The sequence below is a fragment of the Curcuma longa genome, chromosome 10 (genome assembly GCF_044706935.1).
Source record: "Curcuma longa cultivar G26 ecotype Majalengka, Jawa Barat chromosome 10, ITB_CL_G26_1.1, whole genome shotgun sequence".
Lineage (NCBI taxonomy): Eukaryota > Viridiplantae > Streptophyta > Magnoliopsida > Zingiberales > Zingiberaceae > Curcuma > Curcuma longa.
The window spans coordinates 10,446,448-10,461,180 of record NC_133870.1 but is presented as its reverse complement, the minus strand read 5'-3'; the positions used below and the strand labels follow the sequence as shown (position 1 = coordinate 10,461,180).

Here is a 14,733-nt window from a genome sequence, read left to right as displayed (position 1 = left end):
CATCACACAAGAAACTACATCAAACTCATGACACCACCAACACCAAGACACCATAGCCCCACATGTCCACACATCACAATACTTGCATGCTCATCTACGGGTCATACAAAGCACCACAGACCACAAAATCAATCTCATCTCAGGAATAGAGCCACCGACAGCTTGGATGCTATCGTAGCTTGAGATCTACAAACTGATACACATGGACCTGCACCTTGCGAAAAATTCAATCAAAATTCGGGATAATACCTTGATAACGCCTTCGATTTCGTGCCTCCCATATATAGTATATCAAGCTAGAGATGCTGAGGTAGCACGCCTTGATTTTCCGTCGCTCCATTCTTGTAATGTCACCCAAGAACCTGCTGCATCTCCTCAAAAGAAGTAAAATTTTGCCCAATACCGAGCCAATGTTTGACCTTGCCTCATACCTCACAAACCTTGGGACATTCAAAAAACAAGTGGTGGTTGGTTTCTTCATGAAGTTGGCATAACTCACACAACTTGTTAGGCTCATACTCCACGCGATCCTTGGTCCTCAAGTGCCCATTTGCTAACATCCACAAGATAAACCGATGTTTAGGCATAACTTCTGGCCTCCACACCACCGGACTCCAAGCTACCTCCAAACCCCGTGGCATGAAAAAATGATAAGCATTAGAAACCCCTTTTTTCCACCAACAAACCAATCTATCATAGTCATATTAGCCCTCTCCACACCATTCGAGCTGTGGACAATCTTGTCTCGGATTTCAATAAGTCTTTTAATTAGAGGAGAATCCGAAAGCTTTGCATTCCATGCCCAAAAATCTGCATTCTTAACATAATGATGATGCACCCAATTCACCCATAGAGAATTCTTCCGAGATTGTATGTCCCAAAGTATCTTACTTAGCAAAGCTTCATTCCATGCGTGGAGATCCCGAAGACCATAACTTCCATCCTTCTTTGATAGATAAATTTTAGACCAAGAGATAGGAGACCACTTAGAAGACCACACAAAACTTCGACAAATAGCCTTGATCTTTTCAATTACCCCACTTGGAATTGGTAGCATAGATAGCCAAAAACATACCATACCTTGAAGAACCGTGCCCACCAATTCCAATCTACCGGCATAAGATAACGTGTGCTTGGGCCACGCATTAATCCTTCGAGTGATAGCATCCAAAAGTGGCCCATAATTGGCAATACGAAGCTTCTCCGCCGCTAAGGGAATGCCCAAGTACCTAAAGGGAAAGGAGCCTTCATGAAAGCCCATGATTTGAAGTAATTGATTCTTGATAGTAGCCTCTACATCGGCCATGAAAATCTATGATTTTTGCGGATTAGCTCGTAAACCCGATACCTCCCCAAAGAAATCCAAGCAATCCTTCAAATGTTGCATAGAAGACCCATCCGCACGATAAAATAGCATGAGATCATCCGTATATACAAGGTGTGTAAGACCAACCTCCTTGCACATCGGATGAAAATGGAAAGTAGTCAAAGTGGAAATGCCACGAAGTTTTTTGGACAATACCTCAATGCATAGGCCAAATAATAAAGGAGAAAGTGGATCCCCTTGCCGAAGGCCACGCCTTCCACTAAAGAAACCATACACCCCACCATTCAAAGATATAGAGTAGGAAACTATAGTAATGCATTCCTTAATCCAATTACAAAATTATTGGGGAAAACCAAAACCAACAAGTGCCGAAAGAAGGAATTCCCAATTAACCATATCAAATGCTTTCTTTAAATCCAATTTAATCATGCACCGAGGAGAAACCCGCTTCCTTGCATACTTACGAAGTAACTCTTGAGTCAAGTAGATGTTGTCACCAATAGACCTTCCCTTAATGAAAGTCACTTGTGCCGGGTCTAATAAGAATTCCAAGACAACCGCTAATCGCCCAGCAAGTATCTTTGAGATGATTTTATAAACCACATTACAGCATGAGATTGGTCTAAAATCCGTAACACTTACCGCATGATCATCCTTCGGCACAAGCAAAATCAAGGAGTGATTCCATTACTTGAGCAGTTTGCCACCCTGAAAAAATTCCTGCACAGCTGCAACTAAATCGTTACCAACAATATCCCAAGCAGAGAGAAAGAATTTTGAACCATATCCATCCGGACTCGAGGCTTTTCCACTCCCAATGTCGTGCAAGGTAGCCCGTATTTCTTCCACCTCCACCGGCTTGCAAAGATCCTCAATTTGACTCCTCAACAGTGTCCGACCCATGCTGTCCATGCCACCCAAGCTGCTGCCCTCTCTAACATGTCCAAGCAAACCATGAAAATAATCCACGAACTCCTCCGCAACCTCCTCTATACTCTCTTGTTTGATCACCGTTTCGCTTTAGGAGTGTAATAATAGCATTACGCTTATTGTTTCGCTTCACCACATCATGAAAGAACTTGGTACACTTGTCCGCACTCCTTAGATACATATTCTTGGCCCATTGTTGATAAAATTGTCTTTCCGCCTTGGCTAAGAGATTGGCTTGTTTCCGAATACTACTATACTCCAAAGGTGTTGGACCGCCATCAAGAATACCCCTCTGAACTGCCACCAACTCCTCCTTTGCTCTCCATGCACGCTCCGAAATGTGACAAAAATTATCCTTATTGAGCGTCCTCAAACAACCTTTCAAGCGAAGCAACTTTGTCTTGAGTACAAATTGAGCATTCACCGTTGCCGGAGCTGTCCATGAGTTGCTTACAACCGCCTCAAAATCCTTGTGTAATGTTCACATATTGAGAAATTTGAAAGACCGATTTGGCAGCCAGCTCTTTCCCAATGTATGCACTATGGCACAAGAATGATCGGAGAGACAATCGGTGCCATAAACTCCGCGTATGCATCAAAATCTACCATCAACCAAAATGGATTAACCAAAACTCGATTAAGCTTACAAGATACTGTACCATTTGACCATGTGAAGCGAGTTCCAATTGATCGAAGGTCCACAAATCCGCATGCTTTGGAAAAAATCTACACATCCCTCATTTCATGATTGGTGACCGGTGCCTCCCTTGCTTTTCATCGATGGATAGAAAAGTGTTGAAATCCCTTATAACCATCTACGGAGCAGAAATAGAGTCCCCCAAATCCGTAAGCGCCTCCCATAATGGTCGCCGTGTGACAATAAAATGAAGGTCATATATAAAAGTGACCAGAAAGCTCCTGCCAGAAATACAACAATGAACATGGCAATGCATATATTGCTCCGTAGTTACTACAATGTCCAAATCCACCCTCTGAAAATCCCATAGAAGTAATATTCGCCCATGACTAGAAAAATCAAAGTTATGTGCATGTGTCATACTTGAAAACCTTCATTGTAAAATTGGGCTTAAAGAGTTAACCTTTAACTTTGTCTCCAATAACGCCAAAACCTGAATGTCTTTTTGTCGGAAAAGATGCTGCACTCCCCCATGCTTTAGAGGCTTGTGGAAGCCCCTAATATTCCATGAAGCCACCTTCATTGTTTGCCTTTTCGGGCTGCTCGCGCTCGGTGTTTAGTGTAGAATCGTTGTAACACGCTAGATGAGGGTGAATAACGTGTTATTGCTTTTCATTTGTTAATTTTATCAGAGAAAATTAAGAAGCGGATTAGAAAATAATACAGGGGACTCGCAGATTTACTTAGTTTCTAACCCCCAGGGTTAGTACATCCAAGGTCTATGTACAGGTGGCGTCCGTCCACTAGTGATCTCCTTTCCGAACTTTGTTCGGAGGCGAAGAAACTCGTCTTACAGTCCGTATAAAAAAATACAATAAATAAGAATAAAGGACAAGTAAAAAAACTAAACCAAAATCCTTGACATCGTTCTGGAAGTCCTGAGCGCCTCACAGTCCTTCTGGATCTTCCCCGGTTGCAAAATCTTGGTTCCAAATCACCACTAGCAAGGAAGGATGGCTTCAAGCTTGATATTTTGGTTGTGCACGTCCGCCCTTTTTTTATAGTGTGCTCAGGTCGACTTGACTCCATCTCAGATCGACTTTACGTAGGCCACGATCCTCTTTCTCTGCGGGTCTGGATTTGGCTTCAACCACTCAGGTCAACTGGAGCAAAACTCAGGTCGGCTGGAACCAGTTTACTCAGTTTTGATCTGAATTGATCCCGGGCTTGGTTCAGTTGTCTTTCTTTGCTTTACCTCTGCTTTCTCTCACTTGCTTCCAGCTCCTGGTTCCTATAAGACAAGCATACAAGCAAACAAAACAACCTAAACAAAACTCCCTCTTGCTTGTTGGGAGAAGTTTTGCCAAGACTTGTTAGATTTCTCGCTTAACCATGGTCCCCGGCCCCCTAGGTGAAGAGGTTGAATACCGTTGGTGAGTGGATGTGACCTTTGGGCAGGATCGATCTAGCCCGTTCGTGCGAAGTACAAAAGTGCGCCGACAAAGCACCCATTACGTGTGTACGTGTGTTGCGGGCCACGGGCTCACAGGTGCAAGCACCTGCCCGCTCGTGAGAATAAAGCACGTGAGCTTTTTGTGTTAACTCCATTAACACAACATCATTAATAAGAAAAGGAAGCCCATCAAAAATTTTCGATATGGGATTATTCCCCATGCATTTCCTTATATAACATTAATTAACAATTAATGTTATTCTAGGCCGACTTTAAACAATTAATTTCTCATTCACCCTTAATCGATTTTAAGCAAATTAATAGTCTAAATCTATCTACACGAAATATAGATTTTGATTTTGAAGTCAATTACGACTTCCATCAATTGATGGCATTCTAATTTTTTCCATAAAATTGTATTGGTCCATTAAGGCCCCAATATCCAACACATTTAAAAGTGAACTTTATATTAAAAATAATATAATTAATATTAAAATATCATAAATTAGGATCCTAATTAATTTGGGCCCTAAGCATAAATCTTTTGCCTATGCCTAATTAGCCAATATTAGCTTTTATTCAACTATCATTATAACAAAAGAGTATCTCATTTTAAATATATATATAGTTCAACTCAATTACTTTATCTACATTTTTATTAAATATTTCATAATGCTAGATCTAATGATTTACAAATTCCTCAGTTTCGTCATCTTAGAATAGCTTTCAAAGTAACTCCAAGACTAATTTTGACCTAAGGCAACTCAACGTGCATTAATTTATTTTAAAATAGGAGTGCAAATTAATTTTATTTTTTTAAATAAAATTTAACTAAGAGTTACTTTATCAAATATATTTAAACTTTTTCTGAACAAAAGGTAAAATTTATCATCTTCCATGGTCCTCACCACCGGCATGCCATGAGACGCCCTGCCATTAGTCCGGATCCCGATGCGGCGGCGGCGGCGGCGGCGGCGGCGACCGTAGCTGCCGAAGTGCCGCTCTCACTCGGAGGAACGCGAAAGAGATCGCCTTCTCGACCTATCCTTCCCGATATTGAAGACGTGGGGTGGGCGCGTACCCATCCGCCGCATGAGCTAGGAGGAGATCGTCGCCGGCAGGGGACCACGATTGTGGGTCCCTTCTGAGACTTCCGGCCGGCGGATCCGTCTTCCTTCGGGAGGAGTCGGTGACCTGGGGGTCAGAGGAAATCAGGGAAAGGCTTCTGGTGCACCTCCGCGAGCGAGGCGGCCGACCGGATGAAACTGGTGCTACCAAAGGGATGCGGCGACGCCGTGCCGACGCCGGTGAACGAGAATACGCTGCATCCCGAGGTTTCCCGTGGAAAAGAGAACGAGGAGCCGAACCTCCATGGAGATCGAGCGGCACCGGAAGGGGTCACCGTCGCCTCCTACGACGAAGGAGAAGAATACGATCTGGCTGAGGTCGGAGAACCCTAAGAGGAAGGAGCGGGCCAGATTCTCGATCTCGCTAAGGAGGTAAATCGAGAAGCACATCTACGCTGTGACTGGATGCAGGGCTCGCCGCCGGCCAAGAAAACGGCCGAGGGTCGTCCAAAAGCAGCTGGAGGTAAGCTTCTTCGCCGCTCTCCGTTCTCCATTTCCACCGTTCCGATGATTTTGTTCGCCCTCGTGTCCCCCAAAAAAGCCTTTCCGCATAATTTTCCACGAATTTTTGCCTCTTCTCAATCGAACAACAATTTCTCCACTTTTCTTCAACATGATAAAATCTTGCTCCATCGTAACCAATCTCATGGCTATGCCCCCGAAACATCAGATCACCGCCGACGCGTAAAGTTAAACAATATAAACTACGACGTCCAAAAGGCGATGGGCTGCTTCATTTTCCCCAAAAGGTTAGTTTATTATTATATTATTAAGAAATATGTTGATGTTCATCCTTCTAAGGAACTTACAGGTATGATAATTTATTTTAACCATGAAAGCTATGAGGAGTACAATGAATATTTTTATAATATTTATGATGCTATAATTTTAAATTAGAATTAAACAATCCTCTTGTAAAAGTCAAATTCCAAGCAATGTTATGAATTATAATGTATTGTTTTAATATATCAATTATTCCTATGTCTAGTAGTATCCGAGTGATCTTAGATAAACATTTATAAAAGCCGGAATTTTAACACGTGATAAGTAAAAATAGAGCTGTAAATGAATAAAATATTAATGACTAAATTTAATATTTTATTTAATAAGAATTTATTTATATTCATTCAATTTACATAAAATTAATTAAAAAATAAACTTAGATAATTTATTAAATTAAATAAATAAATTTATTAATATTCATAAATAAAAATTAGGAATTATTTATAAACAATGTTACCGAATAAAATTTATGAATTATCAATAAAAATTTTATTAATATAATAAATGAATAAATAAACTTTCAAAATCAAACTCACTATTCAATTAAATAAATTTAGAAATATAAAAATTTTAAATAATTAAATGAATTTAAATTAAAAAATTAATAATATCTAAACAAATCAAGTGCAAGTCAAATATGAATAAAACACTAGAGAAGTTTAAATTTAGTTAAGATCATATAAAATAAATTAAAATTTTAATTGAATCAAACATTCATCAATAAATTTGATATTCGACTTAGTAATAATTTATTTATATTCGTTTAATATATATGAGATCAATTAAATAAATAATATTAAATAATTTATTAAATTAAATTAACAATCTTAAAAAAATAATAATAATCTCAGTAGCCACATCTCTGGGGTGGTCGGTACGGTCCCACGGAAGTTTCCCACCGACCACCATAGTAAATCAGGAAGCGCATACGATGGTCAATCCAGATGCCCAGCATCCTTTGATTGTGTTTCCCATTTTGGAGGAAAATTCCTACAAATACATCGTAGCTAGGGATGTAGCTAGGGATTGAACCGCAGGTCCCTGAATTACAATTCGGATGTCCTACCGTTACACCATTGCCTCAGGGATAGATTGAAGATCTTAAATATATATGTGTTCAATTCATTAATATTTATGAACAGAGATGGATTATATCCATCAATAAAGTTTTTATAAATATAGTGAATACACCAATTAAATAAGTTTAAAAATATAAAATTTTAAATGAGCCCAGCTGGAATAACTCTTTGAAGCGAAGTTGGTTCATTAACGACCCTAAAAAAACTAAGCCAAGCTGGAATAACTCTTTCAACCGCTTGATTTATTTTAAATATGACTTAATTTATCATTTTTAATAAAAAGTGTAATCTATCCTTCTAACGGTCTCACATCGATTTCATGATTATCGGTAAAAAATAAATAAATAAACTACAGGTTTAAAGCTGGAATCATTTATAGCTCTAAATAAAAGTAACCATACGGTAAAGAACTATGTCGATGTACATCCTTCCAAAGTTTCATATGAAATCCAAAAGTAATGAGGGGGTATAATGATATTTTTAAACATGAAAATATTTTGATAAACTTTATGTGGTAAAACTGAAGTTTAAAATCATAAAAGCCAAGAGAGTGACAGAGGGAGAGAGAGGGCGGAACGTTGGAAAATCCCCTTTTTCCTCCTTCCCTCATCCTTCGTCGTCGCTTCTCCACCGCCACCGCACTCCTCCGCTTCCGCTCTGGCGCCGTCGACCAGAAGCTGGGACTCCCGGCGGATCCTCCCCTGCTTCAACTTAACCTGAGCTGGAATCCAAGATGCCTCCGGATCGGTCTTCCCCACATCCCTTCGATCGGATCGGATCAGTGACGAGGAGCCACCAGTCATTCCCTTCGGACTCGGAGGGCCGCGCGTTTAATGTTCCGGCCAATGACCGTTGCCCAATGGTCTCTCCCTCCCCTTTGTTTGGCCGATGAAGATCTTCTTCCCCTCCGCGGAGGCTGTGAAAGGGGGATCAGATGGAGCGGGTGTGGACGAGCGGCGGAACGGTTGGATCTTGCTGTCTCGGGCGGAGGTGCTGGAATAGGATTGATTTCCTGCTCTTCAAAGCCACGAAGCCTCCTCTCGATCGGCCTCGGAGGCCGAAGAAGAGACCCAGGATCTCGTGCAGCGGCAGCTTGATGTCTATCTTCTTTCCAAGCATGAAAAAAATGGAGGTAATGAATTCAAAATCGTGGTCACTGCACTTTCCACTGGATCCATTGCGAAGTTTCAATCAGAATTTATATAGAAATAGCGTCAAGATTCATGTAATCTATTCCGCTAATATATAGTTTTCTGAGTTTGTCATTTTATTAAAGAAAAGGACAAAAGTTGGAAAAGAGTTCGTGCTTTATATATTTAATTATTTTAAAAATACATTATTTGACGCGGTATAAGATTTTTCAGAGTTTGTAAACTTTAATTTAATAATTATTTCAGAATTAAATGAAAATTTTATGAGATATTATTTAAAAAAAAATGTGCACCAGCCGGGAATCGAACCCGGGTCTGTACCGTGGCAGGGTACTATTCTACCACTAGACCACTGGTGCTCGCGTCTCCAGGAGCCTCTATTATCTTCTAAGAATGATCACATGTACTTTTAAGACATATTTCTTATTCAGTGACTGCTAGAAATTGTATATTTAAAAAAGGAAAAAAAATCAAATGTTTAAAATTTTCTCTCTTCAAAATACCCTTTCCAAATTTTAAAATAGTCAAAATACTTTGCGTTTTATATATATATATTCATATCATTTCACCTTCAACCATTATCTCACTTCACTGAATAATGGTGTATAAGATTCCAATTCCAAATAAATGATGTCACGTATTTATCACAAATTTTAAAATAGCCAAACTAAAAGGTTTAGATTTTTAAATAATCATCTTTTGTAAGATCTCCTTTTAAGTTTTTAAGAAATTGTTTTACGATGATAATTGTTTAGTTTTGACATCTCAAATACTTTTGATAAGTTTTGCTAAGACATTTAGGTTTTCCCCTAGTTTATTTGTTAAGATCTATAAAAGAGGTGCAACTCGATCTTTCAATCGATCGCTATCTATAATCATCTGCACTATGTTAATTTCTTCCTCATTTTTCATTTGAGTTTTAATTTGATTTTGATGTCGCATCATACAATGCAGGATAAGACTACATACAACAGATTCAATATGATATGACTTTTCTTTAGGATCCTAAATTGATGGAAATTTCATATATCAGTCTATCCTTTTTGTCACCCGTCCTCACTGGAAGAAGCTAAGTGCCAAGTCTAAAAATAGGATTTGTGATTCCTTTTAAGTAATTATACTATTGCTCTATTCTGTGATTGTATAACAGAATATACTTATCACAGTGTAAGTAAGTCCTTAAACTTTGCAATATATACAATAAGCTAACGTCCATTTCAAAACTATGAAACTTGCAGTGGCTTTGAGATGAAGGAAAACTAGATTGAGAAAAATCAGCTCTTTGTATTTTTACAATGTCAAGGTAAACTACATTACATTACATTACAGTAGAGTAAAGAATGGCGAAAACTAGTTTAAAAACTATAACATTTAAAGTTTGTAATCCCTCAAAAAACAGGAAGGAAAAATGGAAAAGCAATTACAGAGTATTAAGATAGTGGCTTACCATTTTGGATAAAGGCTGGGGATTTGTGAATGGATGATTGCCACAGCTATGGAGAATGACTGAAGAGCTGAAAGACTTGGTTGGAAGTAGATGTTGTATAGGTCTTTGTTTAAGCAGCACATCTTGAAAACCGGCTCGCCCTTGGCGCCCTGGAAATAGCATAGATCATATATCAGTACCTGAGCATGACTAATGTAGAACACAACAAGCTCTAGGTGTTTCACGAATAGGGAATAGTTGCTACAACGAATAGGGAATAGTTACAAACTCATAGGGATGATCAAGATGGATTGAATTGTTTCATTCATGGATGAAAAAAAAAATCATTCTGAATTGGTCAGCACGGGCAAAACATTTCATAAGTCCAACCAATTGAGACATGGAAGTCTGCAAATGACTCCTCGAAGGCTTCATGCTAGGTGACAACAATAGGCTTCCACAATGGTTGAGAGCTTCACACGAGGCGATAGAGATAGGCTTGTGCAATGACTCGGAGGCTTCCATGAGGTACTAACACCTAGGGTTTGTGCTTGGCATAGGCACTAACACTAACATTTGGTACAACTGATATCTCTCATTTTTGCAAGGGGCCAAAAGCCTGGCACTTTGAATGTGATTCCAAACGGTGGTCACATTCCAAATTTTTCACCGAACTAAACCACAAATAAGAACTTTTTTTTTTTGCTTTTATTTGCTTCAAGATCAAATATAGATCTTATTATTTAATTACTATTCTTAAACTCGCCGTAATAACACACAAAAAGACAACAATGGTTTAGGTTTGGTTGGTTCATATTGATGAGCAAACCAAACATAAATCATGTCTATCATGTTTCAACCTAACTAAAGGTTTAAGGTTGAAGCACTAACAGACAGCCCGGGCATGTAAATAATTACCTAACAATTTTGTGGTTTTCAAAATATTTTGTTATTTATTCACAAAACACAAGCAAACAGTTCTCTACAAAAACAATAAACACTAGAGAGGAAGCTCTACTGGGAATTATTTTAACTAGTAATGAATTCATACTACAAACCTCGATAGTCAGGTTGAGAGATTTTGAATCCTCCTCGGAATTGTTGTTAAGTACCGTTAGTGGACACCCGACATCCCAGCCGCCACAATCACATTGCCCATTGGACATCCATCTGTCAATGAGACTAGAAGGGCCAGCAATTCCAGAAATCGGGCCACCATGAATTCCAGCAGGGATAAGAACATTCACATTTATATCTGATCTCCAATGCTCTATACAATTTAGCTTGGATCCAGAAGAACATAGAGACGCTTGAGAAGCACTGGCATCATTATCTTCACCATTCTCGAGAAATTTGAGACCCCAACCACCAGATGATGCCCCATCGTTCCTAGCAAACCTAAAAGTTTTTACAACTATTGCAGCCAACTCAAGGTGACGAGGGAAATCGGCAAAAGGAACCTTCCGGCAACCTGCTTCATCAATCATCCCTAGCTTACTTGTATGAAGTTCTTGCAGTTCCTCAAGCTGAGAGCTCAAACCATTAACCTTTTGTATTGAATGAGATCTTGAGTGACGATTTAACCTAAATATTTCAGACAATCTACAGGGTAGTTCCTTGTTTTTAACAAGACTAGATGTGAATGTTTGCAGCCCACTGGAAAGGTCCTCATTGGCAGCTGACATAATAAATTCAGTTTCAGTTGAATTGGGTCTGCCAGAACCAAGAAGCAGAAAACTTCTTACCTTCATCTTTGCAACCAAGCTAGAAACACTATGATTTGATTCCTTTATTTTTTCTGTGTGTGCATGAAACAGATAGATCAAGTCAAGGGCCTTGTCAATTGAAGAATTGGCATCATGTGGACTGGCCATGTATATGCGCTTCCCATGATCCTTGCCCACAGAGAACAGGAAGAAGGGATACCTGCTCTCCCAAACACACTGAAGAAGAGCAGAGTTGGATGAATTAGACTGGCACAATGACTTGGAGTTTGAACTTGAACAACAAAAATGCTTCTCGTGGGAAATTAACTCCTCCGCTGTTTTATCGTCACTTACGCTGATTGTCTTTGTCATAATCTGTTTCATGCCATCTCGAAGAACTGACTGAAAATCCACTGCGCTCTTCATTAGGACTTTTCTTTTCAAAGTTTCATTTAGTGAACCAACAAGCAATCCGGTTGAGGGGTGCAGAAGTAAATTCCCTGTTTGCACTGTAGGTGAACATTCAACAATGAGATCAGTCAGGCTGCATACACTTCGAGATTTCACTCGCTGCTTAAAGTTTGGGCTGTAACCATAAAGTGTGTGTCTGGAAGGGATACTTGACAATGAACTCTTTCTGCAGAGGATGTGAAAAGAGTCGAAACTTAGTTTTGCTGAATGAATGCAAAGTGGTGCATTGCCATTACTGGTACTCGTCAGATATGAAGAATTTGCAAAAATGGGTTGGCTGGTACAAGGACAAGATTTATGTATCAAACATCTTCCACTTTTCAGATCCTTGATATCCAAAATCAATGGTACCTTGCTGGAAAGGTTCTCGCTATCACACTCCACTTGACCATCGGAAAGAGTGAAGCAGTTGTCATCTTCATTTGTTAAACTATTCTTTTGACTATGAGATGAAGTAAGCTTCTCATCTGATGATTCTTGCCCAACTAAGAAAATATCTTCCATCTTCTTTAAGCTATGTGATTCTGCTCAAGCATTTCAGAACAACTTGATTTCACTGCATGACAAAAGTGAATTTATATGTGATAGTCATCTTTTAAAAAGCAATCCCTGATATTTTTTTATATGAGTTAAAAATTGTAACATAGTTTGAATTTTCAAAGGTATACAAGTGAAAATAAAGAATTGATAGGTAAATGGTAAAGGAATATTGTGTCCAAGTCTGAGTGGTCACTATTTATATGTCCGAAAATGTCACCAGGTTTGATCCAGCTTTCTTAGTTTGTCAAGATCTAAATATTGGATGGATTGCCACCGTGATTTAGTATTGCAGGAAGGTCTAAAACATAAGGTATTGGCTACGTACAATCAGAGTAAGTGAGAAAAAAAAGGTATAATAGGTGTTGTTCTAAAAGACATAATAAATGTGATGCTTCAAAAGTGTGGTCACAGCAAGCACCAATTGATCACGACTTTATATAATTAGATCCTCCATAATTCTTGTCCCGCCTTGAAGGATGAGAGCTAGTGGCAAGGAGACGGGTCCAACCAATTTCCATTGACATGTTTGAACAATCAGAATGCCGAAAAGGTTAATCATTTTAGCTCTGTTTTGGTGTCAATCATTAGTTGGCTTGTCCAATCATTGTTGGAAATTCTCGTCGACATTCAATGCATGGTTTTAAGAAGTACAACAAGTTAACTAACTAATATGTAAGATTCACACTGACTAAAACGTGTGTCTAATCCTATCTTTAGTGAAACAATAAGCTTCCATCTTCTCGATTCTATAAATACCATATTGATAGGGCATATGCATATGCATTTGAGTTCTTTTAATTTTATTAATACCCCTGACTTCGATACAAACACGAACCTTGCCATAAGAATTCTTGGTCTCATTGATCTTTTGCGTCAAGTGTCAAACCAAAAGAGACTCAACCAAACCACCTACCACACCAACTTTATGATCCAAATCCCACCACCTCCAAAGGCAGAGGTCAAGTCTTAACCCTCAACATCCCATCCCCAACAAGCAATTTATCTATTGTTATAGGAGCAATAAAAGTTATCATGCTACATATTGGTGGAATCTTAGAGATGTTGGATACAACAGCTACAACAACCGAGCTTTTGTACTATTAAGTGAGGTCAGTTATATAGATCCTCCTCCTAGGCTATCTTAGGGATGTTGGATAATGAAACTTTATTATCTTAGGCAGTAAAAGAAGGATTGAGTTCCTTTGACCAATTAAGGCTTTCAAGAAGACAATGAAATCTTCTTAAACTTCCTCTAGAACTTAAAATAGAGTCATCAGAACAAGAAAACAGTGAATCTTCCTTTGACCAAAGGCTTCCCAAGTTCAGCTTCTTCTATCAAAGCATACGGCAAGCATCGATGACATCAAATAAATGGAATGGAAAAAAGGAGAGGGCATCAAACCTTGAATATTGGTCAATCGCATCCGGTGCTCTGTTCATTCGCTCGGCCACTTATTTTTCAGATAGTCAAATCTTCGAAAGAAGCCGCTTTAACTCCTAATCTAGCGACAAAGCTTATCCACAAAACAAGTGAAGCAAAAAGACTTCAAATATTGGAATTGGGGATAATGCGGAAAAGAAGACGAAGAACCAAAGATCTCACCTTGAAGCGCAAGAATCGAAGCGGCGCTGAACCAAAATCAAAAGAGTCAAAGATTAGGGAAAGAAATGCATTGAACAAAGCCGAAGAAATGATTTCGAGCAGTGACAGCAGCAGAGATTGACAGAGAGAGAGCAAAGGCTGTTTTTTTCCTTTACCTTTTACTTATCTTCGCCTGTCTCTCACGCGACGCGGATAATTTAGGTAGACATCTATTTAGTTTTTATAATTATTTATTTAACTAAATGTATCAATATTTTTTTAACATGGCCCATCACATATCTCATTAGGGAGGAAAGATATTGATGGAGAAGGCTCTCAGAATCATATTTATGAGAATTAAGATATGGAAGTGGAGTTACTAAGTTTGTGATCCTAAATAGGGCATTGGCTCGGATCAAATTCAAATTTAAGTTATTTTAAATTATAATTTTATTATGTTCGAATTGAGATTTAAACAATTAAACTGAATTTGAGTTCGAATAGAATTGAATGGACCAGAT

At 38.8% G+C, this 14,733-nt stretch overlaps 1 protein-coding gene, 1 non-coding gene and 1 pseudogene across 3 annotated transcripts; 1 reads left to right on the top strand and 2 right to left on the bottom strand.

Moving 5' to 3' along the window:
• The first annotated feature begins 5,267 nt into the window (after positions 1 to 5,267).
• Positions 5,268 to 5,985, top strand: LOC141835623 (uncharacterized; annotated as a pseudogene).
• Positions 5,986 to 8,775: 2,790 nt separating this feature from the next.
• TRNAG-GCC (transfer RNA glycine (anticodon GCC)) lies at positions 8,776 to 8,846 on the bottom strand. The gene has a single exon. It is a non-coding gene; the product is annotated as a tRNA-Gly (tRNA).
• A 961-nt stretch (positions 8,847 to 9,807) lies between these two features.
• Positions 9,808 to 14,426, bottom strand: LOC141836406 (uncharacterized). Of its 2 annotated transcripts, XM_074723893.1 has the most exons (5): positions 14,389 to 14,426; positions 14,234 to 14,259; positions 14,033 to 14,144; positions 10,972 to 12,646; positions 9,808 to 10,083 (listed from the first exon to the last, which is right to left on the bottom strand). In XM_074723893.1, exons 4-5 carry the CDS (start codon positions 12,592 to 12,594, stop codon positions 9,931 to 9,933), a joined length of 1,776 nt encoding a protein of 591 aa, XP_074579994.1. In that variant the 5' UTR covers positions 12,595 to 12,646; positions 14,033 to 14,144; positions 14,234 to 14,259; positions 14,389 to 14,426; the 3' UTR covers positions 9,808 to 9,930. The 2 variants fall into 2 exon arrangements, with proteins under 2 accessions (XP_074579994.1, XP_074579995.1); XM_074723894.1 differs by lacking the exons at positions 14,033 to 14,144; positions 14,234 to 14,259; positions 14,389 to 14,426 and having other exon boundaries at positions 10,972 to 12,367; positions 12,442 to 12,531.
• Between the last annotated feature and the right edge of the window lie 307 nt (positions 14,427 to 14,733).

Bases quoted from the DNA above. Each gene is read 5' to 3' on its own strand.
- LOC141836406 (XM_074723893.1), bottom strand. From the start codon at position 12,594: ATGGAAGATATTTTCTTAGTTGGGCAAGAATCATCAGATGAGAAGCTT. The intron at 10,084-10,971 runs GTTTGTAGTATG...TGCTATTTCCAG, and splicing joins CTCTCAACCTGACTATCGAG to GGCGCCAAGGGCGAGCCGGT.